This window comes from Rhinatrema bivittatum, chromosome 4 (assembly GCF_901001135.1).
Source record: "Rhinatrema bivittatum chromosome 4, aRhiBiv1.1, whole genome shotgun sequence".
In the NCBI taxonomy this organism is placed as follows: domain Eukaryota; kingdom Metazoa; phylum Chordata; class Amphibia; order Gymnophiona; family Rhinatrematidae; genus Rhinatrema; species Rhinatrema bivittatum.
The window spans coordinates 424,111,806-424,126,609 of record NC_042618.1 but is presented as its reverse complement, the minus strand read 5'-3'; the positions used below and the strand labels follow the sequence as shown (position 1 = coordinate 424,126,609).

The 14,804-nt window shown below is 44.9% G+C and overlaps 1 protein-coding gene across 1 annotated transcript in view; it reads left to right on the top strand.

Annotated features, from left to right (window-relative positions):
* GRIP2 (glutamate receptor interacting protein 2) overlaps positions 1-14,804 on the top strand; it is a 288,825-nt gene that overhangs the window by 258,006 nt on the left and 16,015 nt on the right. Inside the window, 3 exon segments of the mRNA XM_029601383.1 lie at positions 5,540-5,707; positions 7,815-7,965; positions 13,825-13,945. Coding sequence (XP_029457243.1) covers positions 5,540-5,707; positions 7,815-7,965; positions 13,825-13,945 — 440 coding nt within the window.

The following is a 14,804-nucleotide window of genomic DNA, read 5'->3' as shown; positions in this document are numbered from 1 at the left end:
CGGCCCTGGTTTCCCAGACCCTGAAGATACTGGGAGTTCCTGGGGCAGACTCTGGAACCAAAGAACTCCATTCTGATTTCCCTACAGAGAGCCTCGTGCTACTTTCCAGTACTGGAAGCCATCCAAGAGTTGATTGACTTGGAATGGGACACCCCAGAAGCAAGTTTTAAAGGTGAATGAGCGTTAGAATCTCTATACCCACTGGATCCGGCAGCGAGAGAACAGATGAGTTTTCCTAAAGTGGATACGCTGGTCTGTTCCGTCTCTTAAGTGAACAACTATCACAGTGGAGTTAGGAGCTGCCTTATAGCATGTGAACGATAGGTGGATGGAGTCCATCCTTAAACAGGCCTTTGACACAATAGCAATGACTTTACAGATTGCTTTTTGTTGTGTCCTGGTAGCTCTTTCATGCCTGCTCCTCTCTTGGGAGGTGGATGACTTGGGGTGAATTCCAGAGCAGTTATGGAACCCTCAACCACCTTTTTAGCTGACGCAGCCTTGGATCTAATCTGTACCTCGACCAGAGAAGTGGCCTCAGTAGTGGCGGCCAGAAGACAGCTTTGGCTGCGGAATTGGTCAGCAGACGCAACCTCCAAGGCAAATCTCAAAGATGCCCTTTAAAAGATCACTCCTCTTTGGAAGCGAATTGGAAAAGCTGCCCAGTAAATGGGGCAAATCTCCAGTACCCTGGCTACCAGAAGATGAGAAAGCAGTTACAGCACCCCTTGCCCATAAGGGGTCGATCTAGGGGCTTCCACCGCTTTTGTCCCTACAGAAACTCGACATTTCAGAGGTCTCTGTCCTTTGGGAGGTCTCAGTCCTTTCGGAGTCAGCAGCCCAAGAGAAGGGTCAGGCTCTGGTTCAGGTTTGTCCCGACCCCCCCCCCCCCCCAATTAAGTTTTGCCGACCCACCCTCAGAACAAGGAGATAGGGGGTCAACTGTCCCTTTTCTACCAACAGTGGGATGAGATCATTTCAGACAAATGGTACTGTAGGTCATACTGGAAGGATATGTGCTGGAAATTCACAGCACTCCTCTGGACATATTCATGATATCTCCTTGCCATTTCCAGCACAAGAAGCAGGTAATGGAGACCTCCCTATTAAGGATCCTCAGGATAAGGGCTATAATCCCAGTAGCTGCGCCCCAGGAAAATACAGGGCGTTATTCCATCTATTTCATCGTACCCAAAAAGGAAGGTTCCTTTTGCCCCATCCTGGACCTCAAGAGCGTCAACAGACATCTACGAGTGATTCATTTCCACATGGAAAACCCTATGATCTGTGATAATGGCCATACGATCAGGAGAGTTCTTAATCTCCCTGGACCTATCAGAGGCCTACCTACTACATATTCCAATCCAGCAAAAACATAGTTTCTTATGCTTTGCAGTACTGGGTCACTATCAGTTCTGGGCACTGCCCCTTGGCCTGGCCACTGCCCCCATAACATTTTCCAAAATTATGGTGATCGTAATGGCAGCGTCGAGAAAAGAGGGGAATCCTGGTGCACCTGTACTCGAATGACTGGTTGATCCAAGCAAAGTCCATGGAAGAGTCTTCGGGTGACCAACAGGATGACCTCCTTGCTTCAGGAACTTGGTTAGGTTGTAAACCTGGACAAAAGCAGTCTCAAACCCTCCCAGTCCTTGGAATATCTGGAAGTCCAGTTTGACACCAAGCAGGGCAAGGTCTTCCTCCCGACCATGTGGATAAGGAAGTTGATGTCCCAGGTGCGTCTGTTGATGAACACAATATGCTGGACAGTGTGGAGCTATCTTCAAGTCCTCAGTTTGATGGTGGCAACTCTGGAAGTAGTGCCATGGGTGAGGGCACACATGCGACCACTTCAACATTCCCTACTGTCACTTTGGCACCCGCTGTCTCAAGACTATTCGATTCGCCTCCACCTACCGATGGAAGTATGCTCTCTGCTTCAGTGGTGGCTACGGAAAGCTCATCTGGGCTGGGGTGTACCCCTGTCCCCTCTGAACTGACTGGTACTTACAACAGACGCAAGCCTCCGGGGCTGGGGAGCTCACTGTCAGGAATTGACGGCCCAGGGGCGTTAGACCAAGGAAGAGGCCCTCTGGAACATAAACGGCCTGGAAGCCTGGGCAGTCAGATTGGCATGTCTACAATTCAGCCACATACTCTAGGGTCAAGTGGTCCATGTAATGTCAGACAACGCAACAACGGTAGCCTATATCAACCACCAGGGTGGAACCAAAAGCCAGCAAGCGTTACAGGAGATAGATCTCCTTATGGAATGGGTGGAAATACATCTACAGATGATCTAAGCTTCTCACATCGCAGGAACAGACAACCTCAGAGCAGACTTTCTAAGCAGCCAAAGCCTTTTAGCTGGTAGTAGATCGCTTGGGTCTTCCGTCCATCGACCAGCTGACCGCATCTCCCAATGTGAAGGTTCCACAATTCTTCAGTTACAGAAGAATCAGTTGAACCTGGGGATCAATGTTCTCTTCAGACCTGGCTGGAAGAGGAACTGCTATATGCCTTCTTTCCATGGCCCCTCCTAAGCAAGGTCATTTGCAGAATCAAGCACCACAGGGGATTAGTCCTACTAGTAGCTCCAGATTGACCCAGGCATCCATGGTATGCAGACATGTGGAGACCACTGATGAAGACCCCTCTGTGCCTCCCACTGTACATGGACCTGCTACAGCAGGTCCTTCACGAAGATCCAACTCTATTCTGTCTTACGGTTTGGCCCTTGAGAGGGCTCACCTGATGAAATGAGGATATTCAGTGGCAGTAATTGCCACCTTACTCCATGCAAGGAAGTTCTCTACATCCCTAGTGTATGTGTGGGTCTGGAGAGTATTTGAGGCCTGTTGAGAAGAACGCGGTGTTTCCCCTCGGATGGTCAAAATCCCACTAATTCTGGAATCTTTGCAGGATGGCTTGAATAAAGGTTTGACCCTTAAATCCTTGAAGGTCCGGGTAGCAACTCTCTCCTGTTTCAGGGGCGATGTGAATGGAACCCGCTTGTCTGCTCATCCAGGCATGGCCCGTTTACTAAAAAGGGTAAAGCACCTCAGGCCACTCCTATGGTGGCCAGTTCCCTTGTGGAATCTTAAATTTATTATTGGAGTTTTTTGGCAGGGCCTTTCTTTCGGCCGTTGCGCAGTCTTTCCTTGGTTTATTAACCCTGAAAACTGTGTTCCTGGTGGCTATATGCTTGGCACTTAGCATCTCTGAACAACAGGCATTGTCATGTTGGGAACCGTTCCTCTGGATGACTCCAGGAGCGTTACAGCTTTGTACCATTCTATCCTTCTTGCCCAAGGTAGTCTCTGGAGTTTCATTTGAATCGGACCATTTCATTGCCATCCCTAGATAAGCACAAGAACGCAGAAGAGTACCACCTTCTCTGCCATTTAAATGTTAGTAAGCTTTTGGTGCGGTATCTGGAAGTTTAAGAACCGGTCCAAAGACGGACTGCCTGCTTGTCTTTCACAGTAGAAGGAAACAGGACAAACCAGCTTCACGGGCTACAATAGCTTGCTGGATTAAGGAGGTGATCACAGGAGCCTATATGGAGGCAGGATAGCCATTACCCCTTCAGGTTAAAGCTCATTCCACTAGGGCTCAAGCAGTCTCATGGGCGGAAGCTAGACTGCTGTCTCCCGTTGACATCTGCTGAGCAGCGACGTGCACACCTTCTCCAAGTTCTATCGCCTGGACATTCAGGCCTGGGAGGACACAGCCTTTGCTATTAAGTTCACTTAGGGGTAGATTTTATAATTTTGCGCGAGCGCGTACTTTTGTTCGCACACCAGGCGCGAACAAAAGTACACTGGGTTTTATAAGATAAGCGCCTAGCCGTGCGTATCTTATAAAATCCGGGGTCGGCGCACACAAGGGGGTGCACATTTGTGCAACCTGCGCGCGCCGAGCCCAGTGCGCGCTGCATGTTCCCTCTGAGGCCGCTCCGATTTCGGAGCGGCCTCGGAGGGAAATTTCCTTTGCCCACCCCCCGGCCCTATCTAAACCCCCTCCCTTACCTTTGTTGGCAGACTTATGCCTGCTGAAAGCAGAAGTAAATCTGCGTGCGCCAGCACGCTGCTGGAGCGCCATCACCTGACCCGGGGGCTGGTCCGGAGGCCTCGACCTCTCCCCCGGGCCGGCACCACGCCCCCGGGCCTGCCCCCGAAACGCCGTGTCATTTTTGAAACTCCCCCGACACGCCCCTTTTACGAAGCCCCGGGACTTACGGCAAAAATCCGGCCGGATTTACGCGCGCAGGGCATTTAAAATCCGGCCGTCAGAGAATAGCCACTGCCATTAGCAATGGTAACATGGAATAGACTTAGTTTAGGGGTACTTGCCAGGTTCTTATGGCCTGGATTGGCCACTGTTGGAAACGGGATGCTGGGCTTGATGGACCCTTGGTCTGACCCAGTATGGCATTTTCTTATGTTCTTAAGGGTGGAGTTAACCAGATTGCGGGCAGTCTCCCATCCTGATTGGGAGTAGCTTTTGTACATCCCATTGGTCCTGAGTCCATCTAGCTACACGCTAGGAAATGGAGAAATTACTTATCTGATAATTTCATTTTCCTTAGTGTAGATAGATGGACTTAACATTCTGCCCAAGAACGGTGCCAAGGATTCGCCCATGGAGTGGATATCTATTCCAAGAGATTATGGGTAAACCATCATCCAGTCCCTAGATCAGGGCATCTATATTCTTACTGGGATTCAATGTGTTTGGTTGAGTACAGTTAGTTATCAGTTTTTAATCACGTTTTTCAATAGTATGTCCACAGTGGCTTTTGAAGAGAATACTGAAGGGCTGAGGTCACTGCATGGGGTGTATCTAGGGTGAAGTCCGCTTTGAAACCTGACTGTCTCCATCAGCTAGCAGGGGAGCACATAACCCGTTGGTCCTGAGTCCATCTGTCTACACTAAGGAAATCGAAATTATCCGATAAGTAATTTCTCCATTTTATTACATCTGCCCCTAAGGCAAAAGTTTTCAACCCTGTCCTCGAGTGCCTCCCCAGTTTCCTGCCAGCCCCTCTCCCTTCCCAGCCAGTCAGGTTTGATATCCACAATGAATGTCATTTGTGTGTACTACCTATATACTGTATGTACATCTATCTCATGCATATGCATTGTGGATATCCTGAAAGCCAGATTGGCTAGGGTACTTGAGGACTAGGTTGAAGACCACCTGCACTAAGGGCTTCCTCTGCCTCTGTAGGACCTGAAGATAGGAAGGGCATCAGCAGTGGGAACACAGCCGGTTGAACATTGCTTGCAGTTTTAGGGAAAGTGTTGAACTTGTTCTCAGCAATGTTGCACATGGAAACTAGAAGAGAGCCTGTTTTCAGTTCTGAATGAATTAAGGACAGTGGTTCTGATTCCCAGATGTCAACAGAGAACTTTCTGCACTAGAGACTACATTCAATGCAAGTCTCTGCTGCAGCCTTCAAAGTTTGTTTGCATGTGTAGGGTAGGATAAAAAGAAGGGACGTAAAGTGCCATTTCATGCCTTTTCTGGACTCCAGGGCTGCACTCGAAGAGTTTGAATGATGTGAGCGACCCAGAGGAGGAGCTGACAGACTCCCAACAGACCAGCAAACTTTCTGACATCTATTCAACCACCATTCCCAGTGTAGACAGTGCCCTGGAATCCTGGGATGGATCGGCCCTGGACGCTGGCTATGGGAGCCAAGGTGAGCCTGGAGCACAGTCTTGCTCTAGCATAATAGATGCATGGAAACATAATTATAGCTTGGAAATAATTGCTTCTTATGGAGGAGGGCTGGATCATTACAGATTCTGGGAATGTCCAGTATTTTTTTTTTCTCTTTTGCAGTTTACTGTGTGTACTGTGTTTTGGCATTCATTTCTATGCTACGCTTTACTGTCTCTGGGAGATCTATGGGCATGTGTTTTTTGATTTGACCCTTAAGTCCTGCAGACAGGTTTGGGGTTAAGCATAACTGAAATGCATTGTAATGCTCATTGTTCAGTTGATTCTGAGAAGGTGGAATATAATCCTTGGAATGAAATTTAAATATATGAATGTGTCGTCTAGAGTCATTGCATGCAGGTCACATGACTGTTCCATTGTGGATGTACAGAAGCCGGATCAGTGCTGCTCATTACTGACCTCGAGTCACAGTGGATGACTGCGTGTCTCCATGCTGTACCAGACTTGCAGCTTTCCCTGACTAACGAATAGTCCTGTAAATGCCATCCCTCGTGCTGCTGATGTTCAGACTCCTTTCTAGGAACTGTGACCTTTTTAGAAACAGTGGAGGAAGGAGTGCTGAGCCTGGAGGTCGTACAGACTTTGGCATTTGCAAGGAAATGTGTGCATTGACTTGGGATGTTTTCCATCTTGCTGATGTGCAGAGTAGAATGAAATCTAAGGGCTCTGACCTTTCCAAAAGAGGTGGAGGGCCTTGCATGCAGGTTTCCAGGAGTCTTTTCGTGTTTCTCAGCGCATACAGCTGTCTGCTGGTTATGTGGGGAATGTGGTAACCAGTATTTTCCTAACCATGACACTGTGGGATGCTGTGAACATTTCTCTGTTGGCACTGCCTAGAGGGCCGTTCTAATATGCAGAGGATGGCTCGCTGAGTGTCTGACACTCCTGGCCCTGCAGTGACCCGATTTCCTTTGACTCCTTCATGAAACAAATGAAGGAAAAGCTTGGAATCTGTAGTGGCACATGCATAGGAGTAGTGATCGCTGCCCTAAGACCACCTTCCTTTTCATTGAGCGGATCTGCCCCCAAATTGTCCTTCACGCAGGATAATGCACTGCAGCCTTTTGTGAGAGAGGCCGCCTAGCAATTTTTTTTTCTTACAGAGGTCAGGGAGCAATGTTTGGAAAGAGGGCATGTTAGCAACTTATTTTACTGGTCATTCTCTATTTTTGGTTTTAATTATCTGGGAGCCGCTATTGTGTGTTTCAAAAATTATCATATATTGCAAAAATGGAAAACAAATGTGCATTGCAAACACACAAAAGTGAAAAAATGGTGAAACACTGCAAGGTTTCATGGAGAAAAAGGTTTTGCTTTGATATTGTTTCTTATTGCGGATGATGGAGTCCCAAACCTTGGGGAAGCAGCCGCTGCTATACTTCTGCTGCAGTTCTGAACAATTTTTTTAAATTAATGAAAATTACTTTTCTGGTCATAAAAACTCTTTTTTTTTTTTTTTTTTTTTAAAAGTTCCCACAGCATTGTAGGCTTGGTTTTATTTTATTTTTTTTGGTCCTACTTCTGATTCTCTCCCTATCCCCCTCCCTCCACGATACAGTTGTTTGTCTTTAGTGAGTTGCACGTAGCAGGGTTGTTTTTTTTCTCTTTATATTGTTTTAAAATGATTTATTGTGTTTTGATTCAGAAAGCTCTATTTGGAGAGAATGGATTCTTGGTTTAGCCCCAGTGCTGAAGAAGAGCTCTTTGTAATAGCAGGGTCTGCATGACTCCAGAAAGTTTCCCCTCCCTTCAGTACAATGCCTACAGTTGGTACTGTTGGCCAGCGATGGCCGCTTTGCATATATGTGCTTAATTCTTCATACATTTGCAGTTTTAGGGAATTAACATGGTGCATTACTGCAGGATAATCCAGAATATCATGTTTCATAAAATTAGATTACAGTTTCCACAGCCTCTAGAACGGTCAGACAGAATGATCTCAAATGAGCAAGATCTACCTTGTGTTTGTCAAAACTGTACAAGGCCATTGAGCCAGCCAAGCTGCTTCATTTCTGAGTGCTACCTCCTAATGGGACTTAAATGTTCATGGTTCCTTTCTGCTGCAGGTACTTACATGCATCAAGCTGTGGGCATTGCCCTACAGCCACACGAGTGGATACCCAGAAGGCAGAAGAATAACACCCCTCCAACAGAACATAGGAAGAGTTACCCCTATGTGGATGGAAACTTCAGTGAAGACTGGGAGAAACCAACTAGGTGTGTAGGGAAGTGCATAAGATTGTCTTGTTCTATCGTAATCTGACATGTTTGAAGGTGTCTACAAGAAACTTTCTGTATTAGTCTCAGTGAAGAAGGAAATGTAAAGCAATGTTGGCTTTCATATCTTTTAAGTTCTGTTTATAGGAATTGTATAACTTAAATTCACCTATAATATGCTAATCAATGATCCTGAAGCTAAACTGTTCCCTCATTGTAGATTCAGATTGAAAGTAGTTTCCCCTGCTCTGCAAAATTTGTCCATCTTAATACTTTTAATAGAATTTTGAAATGCATTCTCCATTTTTGCAAGTCCCACAAAATAACTTTGGAAAAGGAGCCATCAAACTTACATAGTTACAACTCGCTAGGTTGAAAGAAGACCAGAGGTTTATTAAGTATAACTTTACCACAGAGAGTTGTGAGGCAGTCTGGAAGGTGGTGAAGAAATATTGCCTCAGCCCCCAAATAATGGCAACTTACTGGGAGAATCCATGTGGCATGGGCTACATAGCTTGTGGCATTTTACATTAACTCTTCACACTCCTGTTTCTAATTCATGTCTGGAGCTTGTACTGTCCATGAGCTTTCTAGATCCCCTGTGCTGCTGACTGAAGGCGGGGGAGTGCTGGAGGTGGGGATGGGAGGTGCACAAGCACACTTACAGTACACCTGGACTGCCATGCAGGTCCATGGTGGGAAATACTGACCCTGAAGGAGGGTAGATAGTAATTTTAACAGATTTCACTCTGGAAAATATGTCCTATGAAACTCCTCCCTCCTGCAGAGACACTACTTTCCACATTGAGAAAATGTTCTGGTTTAGACTTGCTTCATGAGACCTTTCTAAAAACTTCAGGGAAACCTTATCATGCCAACTATATTCTGCCTTGTGAAGGAACAAACTGGTCAGTAGTCAATTTTGCATTGGATTCTGTAACCTTATTTACACCAAGAACACTGTTCCTGGTGTCATAAATCTGGTCGATGGTGAGTCTCTGCAGAGGTCCGTGTGGCTGCACAGGTCGGGATCCCTTTCCACTTCAGTGCACACAGATCCTATGGTAAGATTTCTAGTCCGTTACGTTGTGTGTATTCTCACGTCACGGGGAAGAGGCTGCATCTCGCATGTCAAGCCTCTCCTGGTCATAACCCTGGACAGCTTTCACTTTCTGGGGACTGAGCTCAACAAAGGGAATAATTATATCATTGTGGAGTCTTGCATGCATACACTCTGGTACCTCAGCAAAATAACCATATTATCTGAAACTGTTAAACCTGCAGGCTCTAATCCATGTTGGTGAAGAACAAACCGCTTCTTTCTTAATGTTGGCTGTGTGTTACAATTCATTTATTTCTTTGCTTGTATTCCTGGAGAAGCGGAGCTCAGTGGGCTTCTGAATTGATACCTCCTTGAAGGTAGCAGCAGTTGTTAGAAACCTTCCTGTCTACTGTACAATACTGTAGTCCCTTTTCCATTCTCAGGATTGTACGTAAACGGCTTGTAACTTGTATCACACCACTACAGTGTTCTCTTTAGCTTCCTTCCCTGGCATGCCCCACACATCTCTTGGGAAGTCATCTGAAAGGAGCAGTGCATCTCATTCAGTTGGGGTGGATCTTTCCTCCTCCCTCCACTCAATTTTGTTGTGATGTTTGTTGATGGAGGTCCAGTCTTCAATCAAGTCTAACCTAAAGCCTGACTATAACTTTGAATTCTTTATTTTTTTCCAGCTTGTGTTCCTAGTGTGTGTAATTTATTTTTTCATTCTTTTTTTTTTCCTATTGTTCTCATTTCAGATTTTCCTTTTTTTTCCCCCCCTTCAATCCACATCCTCCAAATCTCTTGCATTTACTCATCTGTCTCCAGTATCTTCTGCACACCTTACTGTGTTTTTTTTTTTTTTTCCCTCCCTCTCTGCTTCCTTCATGGCCATCTGTCGCCCACCCATCCAAAATCAGGAGGCCCTGGAGAGAGCCTCCTGCTTTGAAAGGGAGCGGAGCATGGTCAGAGCGGCTGCCTTGGGCACTTTCACTGTCCTTGTACCACTGTTGCTGTTGGCTAAGAGGAGCCTGGAGGAATAGGGCAGGTGTGGTGATGGCGCACGGCTGTGGCAACTTGGGGGTATGGCTTGACCACCATGTTAGTAAAGATCATGTAAATAGAAGCCTTTCCCTTTGCCTTGCTCTAGCTGCTGGATGTTTATGGTTTGGAGGAGGAAGAAAAGTAAAATCCTTTTGTAGTAGATTTACCCTAAATTGGAACATGAGGTACACTGTTAACCAAAATGGATCTCTCCCTGGCAGCTGGTTTAGATAATGAGATCTCAGAAAAATGGAATATTGTGATTTGATTGCAGTATTAAATTAATGCTTTAAATACATGTATAGTGGAGCACTCATTAAGCAGGATTACCAGTGGTTATCACTTCGACACCAGGCCTAGTCGTAGGTAAGTTGAGAGCAGTCCTCACTCTCAAAACTAGGACCGGCAGTAGGGTAAGTCAGTCAGGTCTGGTACTTCCATTAGGTGGACTAGGTAATCGCCTAGGACTCCACATCTTGAGGGTGTGGGGGATTCAAAATTGTGAGAGGTGGCCAGGTTTTCAGGATATCCACAATGAATATGCATGAGAGAGATTTGCATACAATGGAGGCAGTGCATGCAAATCCTTCTCATGCATATTAATTGTGGATATCCTGAAAACCTGGCCTGTTTGTGGCACTCAAGAACCTGAGTTCACCATCGCTGGTCTAAGAGCTGCCACCACCAGTTGGTTAAGTCTCAGGGGGAGGGATGTGCAAGACTGATTCTCTAGGATGCCTCATACTCTTGCACTGGCCCTGGAAGGTGTGGTTAGAAGTCCTCATACTCTGGCTGGACCTGGTATTTGAGGCATGCTACACCAGGATTCTGCTATATTTGCAGCTATGACTCTGATCCTTTAGGCAGGAGATTCAGTAGCTGCTGAGGTTTGCACACTGACTAGTCAGTAGGTATGTTCTGGCATTTTATTTCCTGAATTTAAGGTTCTGTAAGACTATATTTGAGACCTGTTAGTTAATGGTATGTAGTCTACTGATAAGAGGCAGAGGGAAGAGACCAGCCAGTTCCCCAGGGTGTACGAGAGAGATTCGGGAAGTGGGAAAATATGAAAACCCCAGAAGCTGCAAGAGGGAAAGTGAGCAGGGGTGTTGTCTCAAACATGCAAGCTGGAAGAAGACTTTAATAGGAATGTGAGAGAAGTAGATGCACATAAGAAGCCTGGAAAGACTGCGTTTTTCTTTCAACAAGCCTCATTATGACTCAGGGTGGGAGAAGCCAGCAGTGAGAGCCTGGAGAAAGATCCTTGCCCCTCTGCACCCTTGTAGGATAGTCCCGTGTTCACTCTAGTTGCCATTAACCCCTCAAAATTGCTGACTAACATTGGGGATGTGCATTCATTGGTCCATTTGTTTCGGCAGTGTGCATGTATCTTGCAAACGGAAGGTAGGCACACAAAACTGATGGTATGTACACATGTTTTGGGGTATTCAGACAGTTATCCGGCTACATTATAGCCAAATAGGTCATTATCCAGCTATAATTTAGCTGGATAAAAAAAGGGGCATGACAGCCAGTTATAGTTGAAAATCGGCTGAGTTAGCTGGATAGCTTTACACTTAACCTCTGGTCAAGCCCCCACCCCCACGCCAGCTTACTGTTATTTGGCTACGCCAACAAGTTTCCTTGTTGGCGTAGCCAAATAACTTTATACATAACCAGAGATTTTCAAAAGAATATACGGTTATGTTTAAAGTTATCTGGGGATATTCAGTGTGATGTTGATCCTACTGAATATCCAGGACCGGTTATCCGACTAACTTTCATGGATAACTTGTTCTCTAAACAGCCTATTGAATATTGGCCTCAACATATTTAAGGGAGCTCTTAGATATAAGGCATTACGGTAATCGACACCAGAAAACAACCAGGCTTGTAACACTGCCCAGAATTCACTAGATCCTAGGAAGGGTTTAGCATATAACATGCTTAATTAGAAAATATAGCTTTGGTCACAGCACTAATATTTTGTTGATGCATAGACAACTTAAGAGTGTAGTATGACACCTCTGTTTTTGACTTGTGATACAATGGCAAATTCTAGGCCTTCAACTGTAAAAGTAGTTGGCTTATTAGTTGGAGACCTCTCTAATATCATTCTCAGTTTTAGACAAGTTCCTGAGCAGTATTTTGGAGGAAGTCATACTGACAACCACACCCCTTTTCAGACTTTTGACTAGCTTTAGCCCAAGACAGGAGACTGTGTCCTTGATTACTGAATAAAGTTGAACAAGGCAGTGGATCTTAACAAGTGATTCTGGGACAGAGAAGGCAACTTGACCCAAAACATGAAGTTACAATGAGGTTTGTAAAACTGTCCTGACCCAGTGGTGCATTTAAACGTTCCTCGTGTCGTCCTTGCTAATTGGACTATAAGACATCCTACCGGCTACAGCCTGTGCTTCCCAGTTCATTCCCCATCCAGAGAACCAGCCCAAACTAAATGCAATCAAACAGGATGGAGGCAAACTCCCAGTTCCAGCGTGTTTATATTTAGGAAAACTGATTACTTGATACGTCCTACGTGGTCAAACCATCTCTGATCCTGGCAGGAAGAACCAGAAAAGAAGCAGGAGAGGGGTGGCTTTCCCCATACAAAGATTCAGAATTGCCTAAATAAGTGTCGGTGTACTTGTATATCTGTAGACTTCCACACTGAGAGAAGTGCCCACAAATTAGGATTTTGGCTTAAGTCAACTTCCCTGCAAATCGCACAGTGGAAGAGTCCAGCAGCACTTGGACCATGCAAGAAGGAAAGTTTTTTTTTTTTGTGTTTTTTTTGTTTTGTTTTGGTTTTTTTTGCAGCGACTTTAATTCACCCAAATTAAAAACAAACAAATTCCAGCAGAATCGCTCATTAGAAGTAACGTTTCTTTTCATTTTTTTTGTTTTAATATTTGCTGCATATAAACGAATGTTACAGACCCCAGTATAGAGCTTTATTTTTAGTTTTCATAGAACCAAATAAAAATCATTGGATGAGACATGAAGAAAACCTGGGACAGTAACAATTTGTGCATTAGACCCAAATGTCCCAAGTGTACATCTTTTGGAAATTCCCGTACAGGACTGTGGGCTGAAAGTCTCCAGGTTCATTATCTATCCCTAACATGCTAACCTGAGCTTCTGTGACTCCAAGCATTTGCTTGGAAGTTTCCTTGTTGGCGTAGCAGAGGAGATCAAGGGAGTGGATTTTCCCTAATGGAGTGTAGACAGGACTACTTGTGTAGCTCAGGGCAATCATTTAATCTTCATCTTTTTTGCATTATTTAATCCCACAGAGACCTCAATGTCTTACTCATTTTCTCACCATGTCTGTTCTCCTCTGTGTTTTTTTTTCTCTCTTCTCAGGTGTTCTGTGTCTCAGATCTGAGACCTGTCTCATCATACGCCCCTGTACTAACCGTCTCTGAGGCTCCCGGTTTACCCCATAATGCATCCTTTTTCTTTCACTTCTTTATTTCACCAAAACGTCTTCCTAAAACTGCAGTCTTCCTACAGTCACTTTTTTTTTTGTTTTGCCCCCCCTTCTGGAAGTTGACATTGTTGCACCAACTTACTCCATCCGTGGAAGGACTGGTGCCCGTTAGTAGGTGCATGGATGGGCTATAAAGGGACTTTCTTGCCTGAACTCATATTGTTTGCTTTGTATATGAAGACTCTTCAAGGCGTTGAGGAGCTGCTGGCTGTGGCCTTGTGGCTTTGATCCTACTGCAGAAGATTGCTGATCATGTTTGGTTCCTACGTTACAACAGATACCCCAGCCGCCATAACGACTTCGAGACTGGGCATGAGGATAGTTTTTGGCGTGTTTTTGGAGAGGCTTTGGAGGACTTGGAAACATGCGGCCAGTCTGAGCTTTTGAGGGAAATCGAGGTACGGTAGATCTTTTTGCTAAATTGTGAACCGTTCTTAGTCGCCATCTGTCCATAAATCACTTTGTAAATATGAAACAACCTCGTTGCCAACCCGGATTCTTTGTGGGTAGTGATACCTCTTATTGGGTCAACGTACGAATTATCCAGAGATGTCTGTGAGCTTTTGGGATCGTATGGCTCTGTTCTTTAGATGTGGTGCCAAAAGGGAAAAATGTGCGCACACTTGAAATTTTAACTTTAATCAGGCAAGTTTGTCTGATTTGAGTTCCGATTTCCCCCCCTCCACCAGACTCTCAGATTCATTATCATGCACATATTTTGGACACATGGTAAGAGACACACAAGTTAAATTAGCACAAGTTTGAATTCTGAATGTATATGAAAGATGCCAGGATCAAAGCTTTGATGATTGAAACTTGTGAGCAGTAGTACTAATCATTTATTTTATGTTTGTTTATTTTTTTAAATCTCTCTAAAGTGGAGAATATAATACAACACATTCACTTGCCTCCTGCCTGGATCAGAAATGTGTTTATTTTTTTCTTATTACTTTAAAGTAACTTGGATGGAGCTAAAATCACAGAACACATACAGGAATGTAGTAGGAGTACTTTAAATTGGACAGTCTAAAAAGAATTATCTTTGAAATTTATAATAAGAGGCTGAGGACCATGGCAGAACCAGTGGCAATGTATGATTTTTGCTGTATTTTTTTTTTTTTTTTTGTGATCTTTAGCTCCATTCCCCTAGGACCGTAATCCAGCTCCGTTTAAAAAAAAAAAAAAAAAAAAAGTGCTTCTCTCCCAGCCCCCTCTTTACTGAACAATCACATCCATGACAAACTGTTCACCTATTGA